Source organism: Nothoprocta perdicaria, unplaced genomic scaffold, assembly GCF_003342845.1.
Source record: "Nothoprocta perdicaria isolate Ctin4 unplaced genomic scaffold, notPer1 scaffold_397, whole genome shotgun sequence".
In the NCBI taxonomy this organism is placed as follows: Eukaryota; Metazoa; Chordata; class Aves; order Tinamiformes; family Tinamidae; genus Nothoprocta; species Nothoprocta perdicaria.
Window position 1 is genome coordinate 389,132 of NW_020455640.1, and position 23,700 is coordinate 412,831.

The window sequence follows — 23,700 nt, forward strand, 5'->3', positions numbered from 1 at the left end:
CCCCCCTTTTCCTTCCCTCTCCTCTTCTCCCAGCGCTGTCCCCCAAGCGGCTCTGCTAGGTGGGCGGCCGTCGGGAGTGAAGTCCCAAGGATGTGTCCCCAGTCCGSGCGGCGAGCTCCTGGACTCGCCGATTGCGCCGGTGTCGGCACCGAGGGATATTGCACGGCCTAATCACAGCAATTAGCCCTTCCTCTAATAACAGGCTCTGCCCTGATGCCCTGGGAATTAAGAAARAATCCCCGAGTGGAGATTTTTCTCACATTTTTTTTTTAATGTACTTAAAATTGTCTCCCAAACAGATTTTGGAGTAATGCTGTGTCTCATGAAGTTGGGTTGTTTTTTGTTGGGGGAAGATGCTTTTAAAGAAAAAATAACTCATCCTCTCTGACGCAATGGGAAGGAGAAGCTTTTTCTTTGCAATGCCTTCACAGAAGTGCAGGCCRTGGAATTACATCCTAAATGTGGCGTTGCAGCTGGGATATTGCATGGAATCGCATCTTAAATGCGGCGTTGCAATCGGGCCCAGTCATCGCCTCTAGCTCAACTTGAGAGATGTTGTAAAAATAGACTATGCTTAAATACAACCACTGGATCTTCCAGGACTTGGTAATTCAGAAAGCTGAAGTCTCACCTTACTGAATACTTTGGGGAAAGAAGCACTATAAAAATACCGAATGCTTAGCCTAGGAGCTGGCAGTGCAAGGGTCTGGGGCTGTGTGGATGCTTCCTGTTACAGCACACAAGATTTCTTGTGGGCACCATGCAGCTTGGCTGGGTCCAGATAAGTGCATTTATTTCCTTTTCCCCCCATCTCTGGGAAAGGGAGTGATTTTTTTGTGGGGAGGAACATGTAATTTCATAGCAGGATGTGGAAGTGGTGGGGGGCTTCTGTCTACATCCATGAGTGAGGTGAGCTCTTGTCAGATGTATTACTTGCCTCGTGTGATTTAGGCCTAAGATGTAATGTTTTGGTTTGGGGCCTACAACTTATAATATCTTAAATTTTGGGGGTGAGGAGCGGTGAATTAAATGCACTGCTCTATTCTTGATACCACAGCATTTTCCTGCCATCAGTTGAGAACAGCAAAGAAGAAACCAATGCATTAGTGRCTCCGCTTGCATCCTCTTAAGTGCAGTTTTGGAGCTGGATGATGGCCGGGCTTTAGCTCCCATAAGCTGAAGTCATTGCTGTTGGCTTCTGCACATTAAACATTCCCTCCCTGTTTGCTTTTTTCTCCCCCCTCTTAAGACAGAGCAAACGCAATGAAACTCAATAAGTGCCTGGGGTTAGTTGGAGCCAGCAGGTCTCGCTCCAGATCCAAAACTTAAATCGGCCTTGTGGCCGCTGCCTGGTGGGACTGGGCATGGGCTCTGACGTTTCCTAATTGCCGTGGTTTATGTGGCCCAAATAGCTGGCGTCCTTTTAAACTGCCCCATGCCAAGGAAACGGGTGCTAATTTGCCACCTCGGAGCTGCATGTGGCTGCTCCTGAGGAGCAGAAATGTTCTTGCCCAATTTTGGTCCATTTTTTTCATCCGTAGTAATCTATAACGGGGTTATTTTTTTCCCTTATTTCTGGCATTATGTGTATTTTGATATTTTTTTTTCCCAAATTGGTTTGCTGGTTTGGTTGGATGTTAAAAATGGAGATGGGTTGGGAATAGCCTGAAGCAGCTTAAGAATGGGGTAGAACTCGGGAGCTTTTGTCTGTATCAGACAACAAGAGCTCAAAATATTTTTTCCATACAACTCCATRCAACATGTGCTTACTCAGAGTCTTCTCAGCTCCAGAGGGAATCTTTTTCCAGGGTATTGACCTTGCTGAATAACTGTTTTTGAGGGAAATGGCCTTCATCCTTATGTCCCCCCCAGATTCCCCCACCCTGCTCTTAAAGGCTTGAAGRGAACATGCTTTGATGCTATTGATTGGCTCCTTGGCCCTGCCCTGTACTAATCACTGCTTTAACATCATAATTGTGGTTGCATGGTTACACCGTGATTTTGCTGGGCTTCTTAAACCTCTTTTCTTCCAGCAGCCTGGRTCTCTGCAGCCTTCCCTTTGCTGGGGATCTTGTGGTTAGGTCTTGAACTCGCRAAACTGCTTGCATCTTGCTCAAAAATCTAATCGAGGGGTGCCTGGATGGACCTGTTTGGTGACACCTGGGGAATGGGGACACCTCTCTTGCACCCTCTTGCCCTTCTCTGAGTATTTAGTCTCTGGAGCTGTACTGGAGATGGAGAGCTCTCTTCTGCCCCTTGTATATAGGAATTAAACCAAGTGAGTGGTCTGCATGCTGAAAGTCACTTTTCAATAGACGGTAGATGCATGGGAGGCAGTTTGCAGGAGTTTCCAAYGCCCTGTCCACGTGCGTTTGAGCATGGCTGTTTCCTAGTATGAGCCACTGCACTTTCCTTCCTCTAGGATGGCATCACCCCCTACAAGGAGATCCTCCAGATGTGCTGGGAGAGAGCGAAGAGCTTCGTGAACGTGCGCTGCGAGGGGCTCGAGCCCTGGCAGCTGATTGCGCTGACGGTCGCGTCCACTCTTGCTGCGCTCTGGCTACATGGCTTCCTCTTCCAGGCCGAGAGTGAGTATCCGAAACAGGGGATTTTCGCAGGGCTTCGTGGTGGGGTGGGGAAGAGGAAGCAAGGAGACCAAAACAGGCCTTGTGCTGTCGGCTGGTTAGTGTTAATGACCCCTTTTCCAAACTAGGGTTAGGGCTTGTTTGGTTAACCAGCTTCCCAATTCCTCCCAAGGGTGTGGTGGGCTTGCCGGGAATGTTCCTCCATTTCTGCCCCTGCTTTTTGTCTCCCTTGAGCTCCCGACTGAGTAATTTCCATGCCAAAAAGCCCTCTTCTGGCTCACAACCTGGGGAAAAATGATCCAGGAGCTGGGGTCTCCTGACCAGGTAGCTAGAGCAAAACACAGGGTAGCTCCAGCTCTGTTGTTCCTCCTCCCAGGGTGGAGGCTGCTTCTGGTTTGGTGCTGGAAGTGCATTTCATGCTCAGGATGTTTGAGATAATTGTGTTTTTTTTTCAGCCCCTGTCCCTGTGTGGGGTGATTTCTGTTCTCTGTTGGGCTGAAATACCCAGAGGACCTGCAAAAGCATTTTAGTGACCAAAAAAAAAAAAAAAGAAAACCAAGCCCTGTTATCCTGTTTCCATTGCTGCCTTTAAAGTTACCCCAGGAGTTTTCCRGTGTTCGGCATATCTGACTCCGCCTGTTGCAGAAATTTCCCTCAGAAATTTCCCACAGAAATGCTGAGCTCTGGGGTCTGCAGTGGTGCTACTTCAACAGCTCAMAAAGCTTCTGTTCCAGGTTTAACATCCCGAATGAAGAAAAAGTTCTTCAAGCTCTTGCGGAAAACACCTTTTGTTGGGACGGTTGTAAGTACTTTAACTGCTTTTCTTAATATTATCCGGGGTCCTTGCCTCAACCTGCATAGCTCTGTCTTGGAGAGCTATCCAAGAATGTGTATCTGGAGGGTCTTCTGCTGCCACGTGGTTTGATGAAAAGATAAAAGATGATGAGGGAAACACTGATATTATCCCCAAAAAATGGAGTTGCCATCACTCTGTAGCCCTTAATCAGCAAGTGTGGTCACGAGATTGTCTGATGTCTTCTCATTGGTTTTCAGGAAAATAACCCGATTCATGGGAGAGTGGGACGGGACCGGGGCTGTTATGCTCAAACAATGTCTTATTCTTGAGCAATGAAAGAGCCGGGCCTCTGTTGTGCAACCCAGAAGGATAATTTTTGATCTGATGACTGGCCACAATAAACCCAGAGCTCAGCTCTCCGGGAGCAGCAGTTAGCATTATAGCACAGTTAGCATTATAGAGATATCAGGAGCTCGTGTAATCATTAAAGCGAGGCAGGCCTCAGGGTCTGGGAGGTGATTTCTACATGAAAACTTGGACCTATGAATGTCAGCGTTCTTTAGCACTTATTTCCTGATCGTTAAGTCATTAACACTCTGGTTTGTTTTTCCTGGTCAATGATAGTGTTGCACCTGATGACTGTCCTTCTGCTTAATGTATAGATAGCTTTAAGTGTTGTCTTAGATGGGGGTCAGGTCCAGGCAGCCTATCAGTTCAGGCTGATCAGTTCAGACCTTCAGGAGGCCTTGACTTTGAGGCGTTCCAATGTCCAAAAGTTCCCTGAGCTGATAACGTCCTCCTAGCCGGGTTGTCTTGTGGCTCTGGAGGAAGACTGTAGGAAGGTGATTTGAGGAGARATCCAGGCCTTCTGGCCTTGTAGGACCTGTGCAGGGTATGTGACAGGCGACCAACTCTGCTGATGATAGCGCTTCCCTTTTTTTTGTAGATTCAAAAGAAGATTGATGAAGCCCTGGTTGATATCACCTCCAGCTTGTCCTTTCTCAGGGATGAGAAGGACTATATCAAAGCGCTGCCGGAGCTAGGCATGAGCCAGTCTGAAGTGCTTGAGAAGATGAAAGAGTACAGCTCGAAAGGTATGGCCACGTGCTGGTGCTCCTGACAAGGTGGTCCTGATTCCTGCACTGAATATGATGAGCTTCAGCCTCTCCTGCAGATGGTTTCACTGTAACCATTTCTTTCTTGGTGTCCCCCACCTGCAAATGTGTGCCTGTCTCATTTTTGCAAGTGACCGACTTGCAACTTGCAACTACATGCAAGTTTGTGAATTTCTGAGCAATTACCTGGATGGTTGGCTTTTACCAAAATTGAGCTTTCTAGAAAAGTCCCAAATTATTTAAAAAAAATCTTCCAAACAGTATTTTAGGGAATTTCCAAGGCCTGGGTCACTTAACATCCTACTGGTTTGTCTTTCAAAAACTCCCTTGAAGGATGACAAAGCYATGGCATTCCCCTGGCTCGAGTCCACACAAGCGGTGTCTAAAGCTTACTTTGAAGTGCTGYACTGCTGCAAATCAGTGCCTCAACCCGTATAGCTGTTACTTCTGCTATGGAAAATCATGTTTTTGGGGGGTGGTCTTCCATCTGTGTGGGTTTTTCCCCTCAACTTCCTTCTTTCCTCTTTTATTACCCCTTCTTCTCACTCTTCCCCCTCCAAAGTTGATGCTGTTCTGCCTAATGTACCCGGGGTGATGTGATGCCAGCTGTGTGGACAGCAGCTTTCTTGATTAGGAGCTCTCTGGGAAGGGCTGTGATCACAAGCCACGTGCTYTCCTGACTGCTCTTTCAGGTGACATACGCTGGGAGGAGGGCAAAGTCTCGGGGACCGTGTACAGCGGCGAAGAGAAGCTCACCCGTCTGCTCGTGAGGGTAAGGACGTCAAGTGGTCCAATGTGGCACCTGCAGATACCTTAAGGACCTTCAGGGYGGCCCAAAGCCCTTCAAGAAGGGGTCATAAAATTGCTGTAGGTCACCTTCAGCAGGGCCATCTGATAAATGTGACTTAGCAGCAGTTTGCTGTGACTATACATCCTGTTAYTCCGTTATGGAGATGCTCTGGGGCTTGGGATTGAGGCAACTTTTTCCTGAACAAAGCTGAGTTTCTCTTGACTTGACCAAAAATAAATACTAAAAAAACACAAACAAAGTAAGTTTGCAGTGTGTTTTGGCATCACTGTGTGGTGAAGTCTTTGTTAGCCCTGTTTACCTAGYTGGGAACTTTCCCTTTGAGATAGGCAAAAACAATCTCAGCAGCACCAAGGTCTGCTTGTAAACATAACCTGCTTCAAAAACTTCCCTGCTGGAAAGGGAAAACTAACTTTCTTGATCCTGGAAGCAAGTTTTTATAACAGCTGTAGTGAGTTCACTTTGGTTGCCGCTGTGTTTTTCCTCCTGCCTGTGGCCTTCCTTGAAAACTGGTTCTGCCAAGTAAGTTCTGGGGAGCTGCATGCCAACCTGCGCTGTGTAAAGCAACAATAGCGTGTGTATACGTCTGGTATAACACTCCTTTAGCTAAGTCATTAAACCTGTCTGCACAGCAAGCAATATTGCTTTGCTGTTTAACAATTGCGGAGCCTCAAGTGTCCTAGAAAAACAAATATATTTTCTCCGACTGTAGCTTCCCAGCTTGTGGGCTTTATTTTTAGCAGGATAAGTACTGCAGATCTTGAACTTGCTGGGGCCCAGTGCAGTTTGTTGGTCTAGTTTTCTTGTGAGCTCATGGTGAATTCCCAAATCTGGACCTCTTTTSTGGTAACCCAGAGCTTCCCCAACGAGGCTGACTTTCTGTCTCCTTTTCTTGAAGGTGTACGAGGAGTTTGCCTGGAGTAACCCTCTCCATCCGGATATATTCCCAGGTTTGAGGAAGATGGAAGCGGAGGTGGTGAGGATTGCCTGCACGCTCTTCAACGGGGGCCCCAACTCCTGTGGTGCTGTGAGTAGCCTGCACTCAAGTGGCCCGTGCACATCTGTGCTCTTGCTTTATCTCTCTGATAAGGATTATGAGCTCTTCAGGCCAAGTCCTTTCCCTTCCCCTTTTTTTGTGGTGCATGGGACAGCGAGGCTGTCATCTGCTGACAAAGTGCTCGAGCTATGCGTGCTGGTTGGTCAATRACTTGCTGAGAAGTACTTGCTTTTGCAAGAAAAGCTCAGAAGGGACTTTACAGGGGTTGGGCATGAAGTGACTGTCCTGTGTAAATATGTTGGGGAGGGAGAAGGCTGGGAAAGGCAGAAGACTTTATAGGACAGTGATCCAAGAGCTGGCAGGKCGAGCTGGCCTTGAATGGGTTAACTCGAGGGCTGGGAGCTTGGTGGTGTTAAGCAGGGAGGTGCCAGAAGGACTTTTTAATAGGGGTAATTTGGGCCAAACTGCCACTGAACCGAAGGCTGAACTCAGCTGGTGTATGACTGGGAGTACAGGACGTGAYTCCTTGGATGGCCGGAGGTCGCACCCTCCAATTTGGAGACTGAATRTGCTTGACTGCCTCTGGAAAGTATTTAAACCTGTCCCTTGCTCCTGTTGCCTTGCAGTGCCGAGAGCACAGGCTGGGTCCTTTGCGGGGAGGGCAGAGGCTGCTGCAGCTCCTCTCAGCCCACAGCAGAGATGCGGACGGATACGGCGGTGGTGGCGTGACGCCTCTCACCCGCGCAGGGACCTTTGCCCGCTGGAGCCCGAGACGTGCGCGGGTTTTGTTGTGCAAAGCGCGTGTTGTAAAAGCGTCAGCCTCGGCTGARAGCCGCAAATCAAATTGCGTAAGAGGAGCAAAGCTGCTCCGCGGGGCAACGTGGTCACGGCCAGCACGGGAAGCTCGGCACGAGCTCTCTGGGCACTTCCACTCTTCCTCTGCTCCTTCGTCCTCCCTGCCCTGCGGAAGACCAGGCCGCGGAGCTGAAATGCCAGCAGGAGCTGAGCAAAGGGGGAAGTGGTCAGAGGGAGGGGTGAAAAGTTGGCGGGGCGGAAGCACCACGTTAATTGTAGCCCTGTAATTATCATGTCCAAACAAGCCTCCTCGCTGCACCTTCCTCCCACGCAGCCCTTCGGGCTCGCRGGTGACCAGGGGAGCCTGTGCGTGGTGGAGAGGCAGGGGAGGAGGTGTGGGGACTACGGCTGATACGACTCTCACATTGCTGCAAATCGGAACAAACCCGTGGGTTTTTCCCCCTCCTGAAATACTGAGAAGTGGTGTGTGTGTGTGTGTGTGTGTGTGTGTGTGTGTGTGTGTGTGTGTAGTCACCTCCCTGTCCCCTGGATTTGATGTCCCTGTCACTGCTTGTCCGACTCCTGTCCGTGTGTCCTGATGGTCCCTGAAGGCAGATACTCCTTGCTGGTGTTTCTGAAGAGTTTATCTGCAGCTGTGGTGGCTGGGGGAAAAAATGCAGTGTATTTTGCTAACTGAGGGTGTGTRACACTGGCAGGGAAGTGAAGGCAGCCTTGCCAAGGAAACCAGAGCTGGGCCCATAACTTGTATTGCTGTGTTAATGCTGGAGTTGCAGAGGGTTGGGGTTGCAGGGAGCAAGCAATGGGATGGATGAAGCGGCTTTAGGAGCACTTTCCTCACCCTGTGCTCGCTTCCCCTTTGCGAAACCAAAGAAACGAGGAGCAGGTGAAGGTGTTCGTCTGCCTCCTGCATGTGTTGCACACACAAGATCCTCAGGACACTGTTCCTGCTGCCATCTACTTACCATCCATAGCCTTATTCTTTTTCCCTTGCAACAGCTGTTGATTCCCAAAAGCAGGACAGGTTTGGCCGTGGTGAGAGTCACTTGCACGTGGCTCCGGCGTGGCTCGTGACGGGGACAAACGCGGCGTGTGGTTTCCCTCTAGCTGTGGTTCCTCATCTCTGTGCCTGCATTTGTCGCTCTCTTTGAGCTTCCATGGCGTTTTGCCRCTGGAGGGAGAGCAAACCCCAGCCTTGCGCTGGCCCCGCACCGCGTCCTGGCCACACTCCAGGGCTCGTCCACCCCCTGCTCCCCCGCCGAGGTGCCCCGGCGCCGAGCCGGCCGCGCCGCTTCCATGTGCTTGGCGCGAGCCGCCGGGGGAGCTGTGACACGCTCCTGCGCACCRAGCACGGGCTGCCCTGCCAGCCAGCCCTGCTGCAGCCTCTTCTCTGGCCTTTGGGTCGCTTCTTCCCCCCTTCACTTAATACGCCCCTTCAAACCGGACATTAGAAATGTGCCTTGGGCTGTTCAACGGTGCAAACCTGTTCGATCCCTGCAAATCTGTACATTTCTGCCATGTCTCCGGGCAGCATCTTTTATTGTCTTCCCTTCTCTTCCATAACATCCATGTAGGTGACTTCTTTTTTCCTTCTTGCTCCTTCCCCGCAGGTGACGTCTGGGGGCACCGAGAGCATCCTGATGGCCTGCAAGGCATACAGGGACCTGGCATACGAGAAGGGTATCAGACGCCCAGAAATGTACGTGATACCTCCCCTTGGGAGGCTCTTGCGGCTTAGTTTGAGCAGAGGTGACTGCCCAGACCCCAATTTTCCTTCATTTCGTAGCTCCTTAGCATCTCTTCAGTGTTGGAAGGACTGAGCACAGGCAGGGCACATATTACACTGCTAGTGTGGGATTTGCTCACGCTCGTGTGCGTCTTTTCCTAAGTGGTGCCTCAAATTTGCTTCTCTGGTTAACTGCTTCTGAGGGGAAAACAAGGGAGATGAAACACTGTGGTGTTCATCTGCTCAGTTCATGTGTCTTCTGCAGCTTGGCATCTGCTCCTTCCCTAGGTTGGTGCCGATGAGCGCCCACGCAGCCTTTGACAAGGCAGCGCACTACTTCGGGCTCAAGATGGTCCAAATCCCCCTGACCAAGAGCATGGAAGTGGATGTTCAGGTACTGCTTTTGGGGAGAGACAAGCGGCATGTAGGAGATATCAACTTAGCAGGCATCTGCCTTAGTGCTGGGTAGAAAGAGGAGATAAGCTATGCTTCCTGGAACTAAAGAAAAGCCATAAGAATAAATGTGCACTGCTGTCTATAAAGTCTTATAGTATGGATGGAAGTCATCTGTTTGTCCCATGTCTTTTGGGTGACCAGAATGTTGCAGTGTTTCCAAGCAGAGGAGTTAAATGACTCGGTCAATGTCTGCTGATGCTTGCAGCTTGCTACCTTGGTTTCTATGGGCTCTTTAGTATTGGCTTGTTTAAGAACTTTCTTTTTTTTTTTTTTTTTTGGGGGGGGGGACTTGGCAAGTGGAGTGTGGTCATCTTTCTTTTCTCGTTAAACCTTCAGGCCATGAGGAAAGCCATTTCAAAAAACACAGCCCTGCTGGTCTGCTCTGCTCCCCAATTCCCCCATGGCATTATGGACCCCATTGAAGATGTAGCCAAGGTAGGACACCCCATGGCTTCTGCGGGCTATAACACTAAAAGGGGTATATCCCACTGCAGTGGGAGGGTGGGGTAGGTTGTAAAACTTGACACCCTGCACGCAGGGTGGTGTGGACATGCCTTAAACTGCTGTGAGCTTCTTCTGAAGCTCTGTGTATGTATGTGTGAACTAGAGCCTAGCTCTGTAGCTCATTGCCATTCCTGGCTCYGTGTTACTCACCTGAACCTCCTGCTTGTCCCCAGCTGGCAGTGGAATACAAGATCCCCTTCCATGTGGATGCCTGTCTGGGTGGCTTCCTCATCGCCTTCATGGAGAAGGCCGGCTTCCCTCTGAAGCACCGCTTTGACTTCCGTGTGAAAGGTGTCACCAGCATTTCTGCCGACACCCACAAGGTGAGGAGGGCAGAGGAAGCTCTTGCAGTGCTTTTGTTTTGGGGGAGCAATTTCCCACCTCCCTGACTTGCTGCAGCCTTCAGGTGTAGGACATCTCAGGGACGGTCACACTATGTGCCATGTCATGGTGCCATGTGTTCCTCTTGCAGTACGGCTACGCTCCCAAGGGCTCCTCCGTGGTGCTCTACAGTGACAAGACATACAGGAGCTACCAGTACTTCGTGGCGCCCGACTGGCAGGGGGGCATCTACGCTTCCCCCACCATAGCGGGCTCGCGGCCGGGCGGCATCATTGCCGCGTGCTGGGCCACCCTGATGCACATCGGTGAATCTGGCTAYGTGGAGGCCACCAAAAGGATCATCACAACAACTCGCTACCTCGAATTGGAGTATGTCCGTGGCTCAGCTTTTGATCACACTCTTTAACCCCATTCTGGACCCCTCCTCCCAATCCTGTAACTCTGATCTGCTTTTTTTCCCTCTTCCCTGTTGTTTCAAGGCTGAGAAAAATTGACAGCATCTTCATTTTTGGGAAGCCTGAGGTATCTGTGCTCTCCATTGGCTCGGACACTTTTGACATTTATCGATTATCCAATTTTTTGTCGGCAAAAGGCTGGAACCTGAACATCCTACAGTTCCCACCGAGGTGAGTTTGTGGTCATGGTGGGAGCTGTTGTAGACCAGTGGAGTGACGTGTGTAGCCTGGATCTGCGAGGTGGTCCTCTTTGGACCATGTAGCTCTCCTTGTTTTCAGTGATCTCCAGCCTGAYGTAAACTGAGTGTTTGCCAAGGATTCTCCTTGTATGGCTGGCAGTTGTGTCCCTATGGATGCCCTTGGCTGGAGAGGAAGGGCAGGGAGATGAGGGYGAGCGTGGCGCGTGCTCGGCATGGTGGCTAACCTCTCTCTGCCTTCTCTCCGGCCTGTCCAGCATCCACCTTTGCATTACACAGCTGCACACGCGGCCGGGGGTCGCCGACCACTTCTTGAAAGACGTCAAACACGGTGTCGAGGAGATCATGAAGGACGTCCACGCCAAGACCACGGGCATGGTAAGGAGGGCATGTTTGGGCAGAGAGGGTTGCGTGGAGTGATGCGGGTTTCCTTGCGGTGGTAACGTGCTCTTTCCCTCTCCATAGGGAGCCATCTATGGCATGGCCCAGTCCATCCCGGACCGGAGCTTGGTAGCGGAGATTTCCCTGGCCTTCCTGGATGGTCTCTACAGCACAGATGCTCCTTGCAGCGACAAGCACATGAACGGCTCTCCTAGTCACCGCTGACCGTAGTGCTGCGATTGGGGCCTTTCCCGCTGGTGCCGGGGTGGCTCCAATGTTGTTTTGGGGGCAGAGATGGCAGTAGGTCTTAGTTCCCACAAGTGCAGGTCTGATGGCAGCTTGGAACCCTCCTTCCCCACCTGTGTCTGCTGAGAAATCTGTGTTATTTTCATGCCCAACTTCAGTTTTAGGGCTCTTCTCTTCCCCCTACCCGTTTGCAGCAGGATTATGGATGGTGAGCTGAATGGTCATTCCACGATTCCAAATTCCTCAGGTTTTCTACATGTTGCTTGGTTCCTCGCTGTTCTTCTCTTCAGACCTTATATTTGGCCATTGTCTGGCCAAGGGGTAGATTCTAGTCTGACGTTGTGTCCCAAAGCATCGACCTTCCCAGAAGGTAGAAAATAAATTGTATGTTTTGTTTTCTGAGTATTCCTCCAAGCTACTGCATTGAATGGGCTTAGCTAGGAGCCTTGTATCTGTGTGATGCAGAGTTCATGAACTGGCAAAAGAAAGGTGGTCAGGGAGTCTTTAAAAAATACCCCCCTCAAGAGATCTCAGATCTGTTGGAGGGAAGAGGGGAAAAAAAAAAGGGCAGAATCCTCTTCTGGAACCCCTTGAATAGCAGCAGGAATTGGAAGCAAGCGGGTGGTACAGGAGGAGGTACTGGATGGTACTCCAAGTCATAGGTACTTGGCATCTGCTTTGCTTTATTGCCTCTCCTAGAACACATGTGCTTGCCACCTGGATTGCTGCTGCATGGGTCCAAAGGGATGTGCAGAACAGCGATCCTGCTGTTCGTMATGTGAAGCTTTAGCACTGTCTCAATGCTGTAGTGGAGTCGGTTGAGCCCTGGTGTGTCCTGTGGCTGCGGACTTTGTACACAAACATACGGCGCCAAAGTTGACTTTTTTCCTAACATCTTTTAGTATGAAAAGGTGACTTTTTGTAATAGAAAGTAGCAATCGCTGCCTGCTCTTTGCACTGATTCTTTTAAGGCACGTTCTCAAGAGGGCATTCACCACTGTGCCTTGATGCTCCCCGGCTTTCTGTGGGGCTGGGGGGTTCAGACTGCAACGTTTGCAGTCCTTTCCTTATGGTACTAGGTTGAGAATAACCTCCAGGGCAGACTGGCCGCCAGTAAAGCACGCTTGCCCATAAGGTAGGATTATAGGCGTATTGAGCCAAGCCCCTTCACAATATTGCAGAGATGCTGGAAGGCAGGTGGTAGGAAGCACATTGTGAGGAATCTGAGCCTTGGGTGCTCACCCTTCCTATTTTTTCCTCCACTATTTTTGCTACGAGAGCTTCAACAGCACAACTTGTGAGGCCTTGAGGACCCACTGGAGTCCATGGAGCTGTGTGCTAGTGGTGGGTTCTTCCTCCAGGGCTTCCCTGTGCCTTCCTTCCCAGCTTCTGTGAGCCCTCTGCTGAGCCTTGTTGACTTGGCCCAGCTGGAACACAGGCTTGCACAACACTCATTCTGCATGGGAGGGTTGCTTAATCAAGGGCAGCCTTGGGCCCCATGCCTGCAGGGAGGAATATTTGCTTTTTAACAGGATTGTTCTTCAGTGCTGTTGTGTTTTTGGCCACCTCCCGTCTCATTCAATTGCTGGCAGTATTTTTGTCTCTTTTGAAAGCCCTTTTGAAAGCAGACGCTCTTGCTGGTGTTACCAGCTTGGGTGGCCAGCATTAGTGCTGGAGCTGATTATTCTGTTCACATCTTGCCAATGTGACTGGTGGTGTTGTGATTTGGAAAGGGATTCTGCAGCGTCTGGCTGCTGTGAGGGTTTTCGCTGAGATTTGGAAAACAAAGCAGGGAAATGGTCTCTTTCTGCTTTAAAAGAAGGGCTGGGGAGGGGAACAGTTGGAATAGGGATGGGGGAAACACYCTTCCCTTCCCTACTTGTGTCCTCCTCTGAGGAAGCAGATGGACTTGATGGATCAGTGCTCCATTTCACATTTCTGAATGTATTTGAAGATGTTTGCAAGTTGATGTACTCCATTCTGGGCTTTGCCTACTAGTAATACTTGCGGATTGTTTTATGTGCATTTGTTCTCTACTGTAAATGTCATCTTCCTGTGGTCAGGAGGAGACCCCTGTACTTCACTGTGTAGCTTTGTTCACCCTTGCCATCTCATGTAATCTGCATCTCCTTGACCATGCCACCTGGTCTTAGAAAAATGATGAGACTAAGAGGCTGTACAGTTGTTTAAAAGAAGAATTTTATGGACTGAATTATGCTCTGAACCTAGGGTGTTACTTTGGGCTTGGAGGGAAGGTCCTGGCTGCTAAATCCTGCAAGATTTCTGGCTGATTTGGCTTAGCAAGTGGCACGTTGGAGTCATGACCTGTACAAAGCACTCTCAAGRAAGCTGGGTGCTCCCGGGTACCGGACTGAAGAGTATCCAGTGAGATGGACCAAGAAGAGATGTCCTTCATGCCATGTTATTTCACCTGCACTGATGATTTGTGGGAAGGGGGTCGGCATTGACTTATTCTTAATGAACTTCTGGGGCAAGAGTTCACCTGATGGCAATAATCTGTATCGCTCTCGTTTGCCACTGTGTAAATCATGGGCTGAAATAACTGAAGAGATGGTGACAGAGAGCCTGGTTTGCATTAAAGAAATGGTACATTTAGCCATATAGACTTGTTGAACCTTTTTCTGTTTGAATGCCCATTGACTAGATGGGGACCCCTCACAGGCAGCCTGGTCTGTGCTTTGGAGAGTGGTGCTTTGAGTGCCCCTGCGTGTAATTGCTGAGTTACTGTGTGCCTGGAGTGAGGGTCTGGCAGCCCCAAATCCACCCAGAACCTCTGTGCGGAGGTTAGCCCACTGTAATCAGCTTCTGGCCAAACCTGAACTGCTTTCCTGCCTTCTGGTTGTCCTTTACCTGCTTTTTATTTATTTATTTTTTTTTGCCTTAAGTATGGTAGGTATGCTTGTTTAGCATGAACTTCTTGTGCTGCATCTGCTCTGGCTTTTTAGGCGGTGCTTTAATAATCTAATTTTCTTTCAGGCCCTGCTTCCTGCTGGAGAGAGGAGCCAAGCCAATGCCTGGCTTGGAAAAAACAACTGCCATAATTCTGAAAAAAAGGAGCRTCCAAATTGATGTCAGGTTAGCCAGGAACTTTATTGTAAACCCTGGTTCTCTCCCAAAAAGCCCGTTACCGTAGGGGTGAGCTCCCAGTGCCTGGTTTTAATACTGCTCGAGGAAGGTTACGGCAATAACCAAATTGCACATTGCATGGGACAAGGTCAGGCTTAGAGGGGTGCGAAGCAGTCGCCTCCCCTCTGCAGGAGAAGGGTCTACATCGGATGAAGCAAGGGATTGTGGTGGGATGCCAGATGGCCTGCACTATCCGGGTCCACCAGCAGCTTGGAGCGCAGGGTGAAGGCTCTGGGTGAGATGCAGGACGTCGTTTTGGGTTGATTTGGCCTTTGTGCTCCTCTCCGGTCAGGATAGAGATGCTGCGACCTGCTCTATGAAACTGGCCAAATTGATGTCTCGCTCGGACAAGCCACCGCATTCGTGGGTGCTCAAGGTGATGTGAACCTAAGGCAGACAGAGAGCAAGTGTTGCTGGCAGGAAGGATGGGAGTGGGTTCTCCCTGTGCAGTTCCCCCATGGCAGCTGTCACACCATGGAGCAGGTAGTGCTGTCACTTTCTGCAGGCTTGTTGATGGCATCTCAAGGTGGGAGCAATGCCTGGTGGCAGCTGGAGCCTGGTGGGGGCAATGACTCTTCCCTTATCTCACTGTGCCCCACTTCCATGCTCTGTACCCAAACTAGAGCTTCCCCAGCCCTTTCTGGTAGTGACTTAAGTGACCTGTTGGCAGCCTGCAAGTTGAGCTGGCCAGAAAGCCAGAAGGGAGGAGAGGACCTGTGTGCAGTAGTCACCAGCCACCTGCAATATGCAAAGGGAAGAGCATCTGAGAGGAAAAGCTGCTGCTGCTCTCAGGGCTTTTCCATCTCTGCTGAATGGGAGCTGCACCCTGAAGAGCCCCGATGGTCCCCACATCCACATTTCTCACCTTATTGTACACATTGAACCACTCGGGGTGGTGGTCCAGCTTCTCTGCCTGCAGAGCCACTCGGGTCATGAAGCCAAAGGCCTGTCCAGGGCATTAAGAAGAAAAGTTAGTCCTGAACTTTGTCTAGCTTATTCTTGGATTTTTTTTTTTTCAATCTGTTATCGGTGATTTCCCTCCTGGTATTGCTAGGAAGTAAAGCAGATGCAAGGCTAGGTTTTTGCTGCTTTTGGAGGATTTCTCAGGGTTTTCTTCTCAGAAGAGACTCCACTCAAACCAAATCATGTGCTGGTCGAGTCCTTCGGTGTCCCAGCAGTGTTACCTTGCTCAACCATCCCCCTCCAAGGGAAACAGAGCAGGATTTCTATGCCCGAGCCATGCAAAAGGGACCCCCCCACACACACATCATGCCATGTTTTCCTTGCCCCCACCRCTGAGCTTGGTGATGCTGCCCATACCCGGTTGAAGTCCTTGAAGTGGAACTCCTTGTAGATGGCGTCTCGCCCCTCCACCTCGTTCCAGCCCACAGCACGCAGGTTCGGCAGCAGCTGCTCCCTCTCCTCCGTGCTCAGGCGATGGGCTTTCCCTGCCTGCGGATGGGGTTGGAAAGGGGAGTGGAGGTAACGTGGAGCRAGTGCTCCGGTGATGGAGGCGTCCCATGGGTTATGTGGGCAAGCAGAGCCATTTGGAACATCATGGAGAGTGTATGTGCAAATACAAATACGTATTTATGTATAATGCATATGTTTATGTATATAATACATGTGTGTATCCAAGCYGCTTTGCTTTTGGAGTTTGCAGAGCCACCCGCCCCAATCAGAAGGGTTTTTATTTCCAGGGCAGTGGTGGCGGAAGGTCCCCAACGCGGGGCTCAGGTAGGCTGAACAACAAACACAGCTCGGTACAATAAAGCCGTGGCCCTTGCCCTGCTGCCACAGCCCAACGAGCTGCCTCCGGGTCCCTTGGCAACTGGGATAGCGTGGACAGGGCTGCTGGTGGCCCCCTTGTTGCCCACGGGCCCGGATCAAGCCCCACACTGATCCTCCTGCTCCATGAAAACACACAAAAACGTCACTATGGCTGTGCAATTACTGCTCTTCTTTCCGCCTTCCTGCAGCCCAGACGTTGGATCCTGGCGTTACCCATTAACCGCCTCTGCCCTCCCGCCGCCGCCTCCCCGCGCGCTCCGCGGCCGCTTACCATGGCGCGGGGACRGCGGCTCCCTCGCGGTGCTGTGCGCCGAGTGCGGTAGCAGTGGCAGCCGTGGCCGTTGTGGCCGCGGGAGGCGTGGTGAGGAGGCCGGGTCCACCCCCGGGCCACCCCGCGTCCCCCTGCGCTCCCGGCCGGCCCTGGCGTGAGGCCCTGGATGCAGGCCCCGTGTCCTAGGAGCCGGCTTGGAGGTAGCTCCTGTGACGGGACCGGTGCTCCTGCGTTGTGGCTGGTGGGGAATGTCTGCTTGGCCACCAGCTCCAGTGCCTGGGGAATTTGCTAGAGACCTGTTTTCAAAGCTCGTGTCTGGGTCTGGAGCAAGGGAACATGGAAGGGGCAGCCTGTGTGTGGAGAAACATGGCTTTGAGAAATATGGATTTGAAATCTTCTAGGCATGAGTTACACTGGGATAATGTTGCTCTTGGTGACTCCTGGGTTGTCCTTAAAACCAAGTACTATGAGATGACTAAGGTGTCCGATGGCTGTCAGCTACTGGTGTCACAAGTACAGTTCTCAGCATCCATGGGATTTTGCTCCATGGTCTGAGACACGCTGGTAAGATCGTACTAAGGCCACAGCTTGTGTTTTGCCCATGGGAAGGTAAGATATCAAAAATACCTTCTCCCTAGCCTTTGTGTTGTCCAYTTGGGAACAGCTCAATCATGAAACCAGGGAAGCTTGGAGAAAGCTGGGGCCTGCTGCAGGGRGGCCCTCCTATATTAACTTGTTTCCTTAATTGCCATCCTAATTTGAGGTTCGTTGCTGAACAGGTTGGATTTGGGCCCTGCGCATTAAGATGTGRCTGTTGTAACAACCACTTCTTGTCACTAGAGGTCAGGAAAAGGCTGAGAAACTGGAGAACTCCCTGAATTGCAGCCTCTTGTGTGCAGGGTGCAGAGCTGGGGCTTTCAGGAGCCCATCCACCATGAGAAGAGGTTGCTGGCATGATTAGCTCAGAGAAACATCTCCTCAAAGGTGTCCCCTGCTCCTGCTGGGACAAGATGCCTGGGTGCCATCTGAGCCACGTCTGTCCTCTCCTTGAAAGCTTGTTCTCCCAGTCACAGTTATGTGAAAACCATACAGCACCTGGGAACCAACGTGGTGGATCTTCGCAGTGAAGTTGTTTGATGTGGGAATAAGCAACCCCTTGAGCTGTTGTTCTACTGAGGGTGTGTGGCCAAACAGGGGAGATGGAAGAGGAAGGCTCCTTGATTTTTTTTTTTTTTCCCTGACTTCGCAAGTCTAAATTGCCCTAGTAGCTTTTGAACTTGCTTGGTGCATTTATGTGGTAGCATCTTATCATAACTCCCAAGGTGTATGCTCCTATAGGTACACAAGAGGTAGGGTGGCATATAGGGTGTCTCCTGAGCTGTGTTACTACAGGTCTTTGGCTGCTATTCATATTCTTAAGTCCTGGAAGTCCTTGATTTTATTTTCAGTTTTCTCATTTCAGATTTTGGGAGCATCAGTTTCAGTTCAACTCCTTTCTCTTGTTCTCACCTTGACTAGGCTTGAAGCCCCTGCTCACTTGAGGTATCTCCCAAGGAAGAAAGGAAGGAGGAAGAGGAGCTGATTTTTTATAAGGTAAAGGCAATGATGATAAGGGAATGGGGACAAGGAGATGCTGAGCTAGGGGGATGGCGATACTTGGGAGCAGAGACAGGTAGAGTATGGCCTGGGGAACAGGGTGAGATTACTGGAGAGAACGGTGCTCAAGTCTGTGATATTTGCTCTCTAGCAGAGCTGACCTGTGAATTAGATTTTCCACCTCTGTTTTTGGGAGTAGTTTTGTAGATTTTTTTTTCTTCCTCTGTCTCAGAGCTGAGAGCAGTAATGGAGTGATCCTTTTCTTTATAATTACTACTTTGTGTGGTAAACAGTCTGGTTGCTTGGTGTGCTTGTCCCCCACAGGTTGTGTGTGGGAGTTTGTTGGGGCRCCCAGCGGCTGCTTAGCTTCATTTCTATCTCTCCCAGAAGGGTGCTGGGTGAGCTGGATCAAGTGCATTACACTGATGGAAGCACCAGTGCAATATCCAGAGATGGGGCATGGTGCTGGAACTGGAGGATATATTGGCAAGTTTTCCGTATTTTTTTTTGCCCAAGTCTGATCAAACCATCGTGGAAGAGACTAGCACGTGAAATTCATGCATGGGGAGCGCTGTTTTTGTTTTCTTCTCTTCCCTGTTAACATTAGCACATCCTTTCTGGTGAGGTTACTCTTATTTATAGCATCACCTCTTTCTGCCTGGTCTAATGAGCGTGTGCTGCCTCTTGCAAACTGAATTCATCTGCTTTGCTCGTTTGCACCGTTAGTGGGAATGACCACTGGCCCGTGCTGTCTGCACTGTTTGTTTGAAGCAGAATAAAAATTAATGGGAAAACAGTGTACACATCACCCTAAGGAACTGTAATACCAGTGTGCTTCCCCCATTGCAGGTAGCAAACTAAGTAAGGCAGTAGCTTGCTTCAAAGCATGAGGATAAAGTGTTTTTTGGGCTGGTTGGGTAGGAAGGGAAGAGATGAAATACCACAAACTGGTACCGATTTGCAGCCCGGACTGCACATCTAGGCTAGAATTCAATGTGCTAGATGGAAAGGGAGCTGTGCTTTAATTCCAGCTGTCTCTGCTCTCTCCTGGACAACTCTGTCTGCAGAGGCATTTTGGGCTCCACTGGGGGAGGATGGTTAATGCTGGTGGTTTGCCTGGTTCTGTGGACTAGGGTGGCCCTTTTGCATGTACCAGGGGCTCCTGGATGGTCTGGGACCATCCAGGGGAGCCAAGTGAGCTCTTGTGGGGTGTTGCTTGGTGGCACTTGATGCCCTGTGTTGGTATCTCAGACCTCACGTCCCATGATGAGATAGCTGGGAGCAGCCTACAGTGTGAGCTACCTGCTGCGTTGTGGTGACTTGAGTGACAGGGTTGCAAACAGCAATGCTGGCGAGGAGGATTTTGCTGTGGAAAAAAGACTTGCTGGTTGCCCTGGAAGGAGGAACAGGGAGTCTTTCACTCTAGGAATCAGCTGTTATCAGAAGCCCTTGGTCATAACTGTGTTGGGTGAGCATGGCTCCGATGTGGACTTTTCCCAGATTTCTGCTTGAGGCTGGTGTGGACTGGAAYTTAAGGCTCCTGTTTCTAGTGGCGGCACTTAGTTTTCATTGAATGATTTTGTGAAATACTTTCCACAGGGGCTACAAACTGAAAAAGAACAGACCTTGTAGAGCTGAGGTGGTTCTGGGTCATGTTTTGGATGCAATTCACTGGTGGGAAATAAACAGCCGTCAGGAATGATTTTGGTGCAAGGCTTTCCCTTTCTTTGCATTACCATCCCTGATGACATTTAAGGGGCAACCTGAGATCTGCTCTGTGTCTAGCCTAAGAGGAAGAAATAGTTTACTGCTTTCTATTCTTTTATTCATTTTCATTTGCACTGCTGCAGGATTTAGCTCTGCTTTAGAGTGCAGAAAGTCTTTTATAGAACTGCAGAGCGGGTGTTTCAGAGCTTGGAGGAAACTTCAACAACCCAGAAAGCAGGCAAGGACCTTTCTCCTCTTTGACTTGTGCCTGTGTCTTCCCTGGCAGTAAAGATGGTGCAAAGGGGCTGTCTTTATTTTCCAAATCACTATAGCTGATGATTAAGTCTGCCGTGTCAACAAAAAGCATTAAGACCTCTGCTTTCTGCTGCTGCAGAACAACAATTTGTGGCTGAGGCATTACCGGGGCATTAGACACTGAAATTATGACCACTCTGTCAGATTGGCTGGATAATTTTTACTCCCAAGCCTTCCACCAAGATGATTTTCAGTGCTTGCAAATTAATCTTACTCTGTGGAGCTGTCAAGGTATCCGAGCTGTGTCAGTATTTGCTCTAACAAATGCGTGTGTATATGTGATACAGCTACTTCATCATAATTCCCTGTACCTCTCCAGGCAGCAAGCTTATCTTAAGTGCAACTCTCCTTTCCCGGGGTCAGTTTTGCTAATTCTTTTCTCCCCATTTGTTTTATGGTAATATAGAAGAGCCTTTTTTTTTTTTTTTTTTTTTTTTTTTTGTGCATGGGGAGATTTCCTGCTCTGAGCAGCTTAAGAGGGGGAAGTCTTATTTATGCAGGTAGGAAACAGAAGGAAACGGAGAACCTGGCTCCTCAGGGGCGTTTGAGCACCCATTTTTCAGTGAAAGCTCCTCCCTGAGCACTCCTGGGCCCCATAGCAGCTCATCCTGGGTGCATCCACCCTGGCAAGAGGTGGAGATGCCGAGGGACCCTTGGGGAGGAGTTGCTGCCTTTGCCACCTGCAATGCAGGTGCCTATGGTTACATCAATGCCTGGAGCCTATGGTTGCATCACCTTCCGTCCAGACATGCTTCCTGACCAAGTGGACCTCTCATTAGTCACTCTCCTTCTGACTCTGCTAATTAATCAGTGCTCCCCCGACAGCTCTTGACCATTAAATAACTTTCATCAGTATCCAGGGCCCAACTGCGTGGATGGACCCATCTACCTTCATTAGCACTTGGATTTTGATGCTAGGAAGAGCAGCCCTGAGTGACAGTAAAAGGACAGTTTCTTGTCTAGCCCCTCTGTCATCTTGGTGAAAACTGACCTTTCCAGTCTCTTTTTATTCCTTGTTGCACATGGGTTGAAGAGATGGGCAGGAACTTCAGCTCCCCTCCTTGTCCCAAGGCATTATCCTTAGTGGGGGAAAAATAAAAGGCAGGATCCTCTTTAAAAGCCGATAGATAACCTATAAGTATGCTCATTTTGTAAATAATCTGAGAATGCCTCTCAGGTCAAGAAGGAAGAAAGTGAAGATCAATACTTATCGATGTCTGAATTACCTTCCCCTGTGCTTAAGTAACTTAGCCAGCTGTGTAGCTGCAGGCCCCCCAAGGCAGCTCTATGCTGGCCAAAATCTTCTGCACAGCCTCAAACCAGGAAGGCTTTGGGCTGCTTGCAAGACCTTGATAACCTCTTTGCCTCTGACCTTGCTGAACACCTGGTGTTTTCCTGGGAACGGCGACAAGCCATTGCTGGGAGGGAATCACGGTCCTCGCTCATCTGTGGCGTTATCTTGCCTTTCAAGTGACCTCTCTGAAAGCCAACATAAACCAATGCTCTTCCAACCCTCTATGTGTGTGTGAGGCATCAGTGGGTGGGAAGGGTTCTCATTTCTTTACTCTGTTGTTGGAGTTGGCTTCTATTGAAATTAAAGTAATCCCTCCTTTTGTCAGATTGATGTTATTTTGAATAAGGAGCTAAAAGACGCAGCACATCTTAGCGATCTCCTGCGATGCTGAGGTTGGTCTCCCACGCTTAGAGGTGATGTGGTCCTCTGCTCTGCGAGCATCCCGAAAGGTGGTGGGTTTGGTCCTGTTAACCTCTTTCTACTGAAACATCTTTTTCTACCCACTGGAGGTGGGGGTAAAAAAAGGAAGAGAAAGGCCAAGCTTTGAAGAACTCGGCTGTCTGAGCAGCAGTGCCAGCTCCCTGCTCCCATCATCCATCGCACGCCGTGCCGAGGTATGTTCCGTGCTGCCCAAAGAGCCCACGATTCCATAGAGACCACGTCCTACTGATGGGATTTCAACATCACTGGARTACTGTGTGCAGTTCTGGGCTCCCCAGTATAAGAGGGATGTGGAGCTTCTSGAGAGGGTCCAGAGAAGAGCAACTAAGATGATTAAGGGAATGGAACATCTCTTGTATGAGGAGAGGCTGAGTGAGCTGGGCCTGTTTTCCCTGGAGAAGAGAAGGCTCAGAGGATATGATTAATATGTATAAGTTCAGGAAGGGAGAATGCAGGGAGGACGAGCTGTTTTCACTGGTGGCCAGTGAYAGGACGAGGGGTAATGGCCATAAGCTGGAGCACAGGAAGTTCTGTCTCCAGGTGAGGAGCAACTTCTTYACTGTKAGGGTGACAGAGCAGTGGAACAGGCTGCCCAGGGAGGTTGTGGAGTCTCCTTCTGTGGAGGTCTTCAAAACCYGCCTGGATGCCGCCCTGTGCCGCATGCTCTGGGTGTGCCYGCTAGAGCGGGAAGGTTGGACTAGATGATYTCTAGAGGTCCCTTCCAACCTTGAATATTCTGTGATCACCTTCAAGAGGAAAGTGGCCTGAAAGCTTTTGAAATGCCCAGCGCTTAGATTTGCCCTCCTGGTTTGTGTAGATCCTGCCCAGAGGCCTTCCAGGCTTTTTCCATGTCAAATCCCATCACTTGGGAAGCCAATGCAGTCAGGCAACGCATAAACCTTGGCAAATGGTGGCACTCCTTGGAGCGGGGAGAGCCTTTGGGTCTGCTTTTGGTAAATAATGCAAAACAGGCTTTGAGGATATCTTTTTTTCCTTCTCTCTCAGCTTTTCCAGTCATGTTTCTAGGAATTTTTTCTCTTCCCATAGCACTCACTCAAGAGTCACCCCTGTTGATGCATGTTTGTATCTGCTGAGAAGCCTTACACAAGGAGCCTGTTTGAAACCCCCAGTACATTATTTATAGAGTGATTAGCTAAACCTTCAGATGTTTGATGCAACCTTTAAATCACATATCCAGAAACAGCTATCGGTCACATAAAATTTCATTGAGTGTTATCTATCACTTACTGTTTTTCTTAGCGTGTGCATATGTTTAATTTTCTGCAGATCTCTCCTGCTGTTATATTCTGCTGAGTAAATAGTAAATGGGGGGACTTCAGGAAATGTTTTGTTGCCTTGCAATGAGTGAATTATTTTTAAAGGAAACATAAAATATAAAAATTCATCTTGCAGAAAAAGAATGGTTCTCTTGTATAAATCCCATGTGTCTATGCCAAAATAGAATCAAACCTAAAAATGAAATGATTTTTTTTTCCTGGAGCATATGTAGCTATTAACTCTTCCAACCAGCTAACTTTTAAATGTTGCGTTTTGTTGGGTTTGTTTCTGTTATTTGCAGCTTTTGCTTCACTTTATTGGATGCTTATGGGACAACATGGTCCTCTCTCCTCCTGGAAGGACTCCTTGTGTCCATGATCACGATGACCACAAGGGAATGGTCCAGGAGGAAAGCGAACATGTTGGAATAGGGGAAGGA

General features: G+C 49.6%; 2 protein-coding genes across 2 annotated transcripts; one reads left to right on the forward strand and one right to left on the reverse strand.

Moving 5' to 3' along the window:
* The first annotated feature begins 900 nt into the window (after nt 1–900).
* Nucleotides 901–13,642, forward strand: SGPL1 (sphingosine-1-phosphate lyase 1). The gene is made up of 14 exons (XM_026045055.1): nt 901–909; nt 2,423–2,588; nt 3,320–3,387; nt 4,328–4,475; nt 5,189–5,268; nt 6,203–6,331; nt 8,725–8,813; nt 9,129–9,234; nt 9,633–9,731; nt 9,974–10,123; nt 10,273–10,511; nt 10,622–10,768; nt 11,052–11,172; nt 11,260–13,642. The coding sequence occupies exons 1-14, from the start codon at nt 901–903 to the stop codon at nt 11,398–11,400; spliced, it is 1,692 nt and encodes a 563-aa protein (XP_025900840.1). The 3' UTR covers nt 11,401–13,642.
* An 899-nt stretch (nt 13,643–14,541) lies between these two features.
* Nucleotides 14,542–16,669, reverse strand: PCBD1 (pterin-4 alpha-carbinolamine dehydratase 1). The gene is made up of 4 exons (XM_026045037.1): nt 16,631–16,669; nt 15,889–16,020; nt 15,434–15,514; nt 14,542–14,955 (listed from the first exon to the last, which is right to left on the reverse strand). The coding sequence occupies exons 1-4, from the start codon at nt 16,631–16,633 to the stop codon at nt 14,857–14,859; spliced, it is 315 nt and encodes a 104-aa protein (XP_025900822.1). The 5' UTR covers nt 16,634–16,669; the 3' UTR covers nt 14,542–14,856.
* Between the last annotated feature and the right edge of the window lie 7,031 nt (nt 16,670–23,700).

Bases quoted from the DNA above. Each gene is read 5' to 3' on its own strand.
- PCBD1 (XM_026045037.1), bottom strand. The intron at 15,515-15,888 runs GTATGGGCAGCA...TGCCCTGGACAG, and splicing joins ACTTCAAGGACTTCAACCGG to GCCTTTGGCTTCATGACCCG. The intron at 14,956-15,433 runs GTGAGAAATGTG...TGTCTGCCTTAG, and splicing joins GGTTCAATGTGTACAATAAG to GTTCACATCACCTTGAGCAC.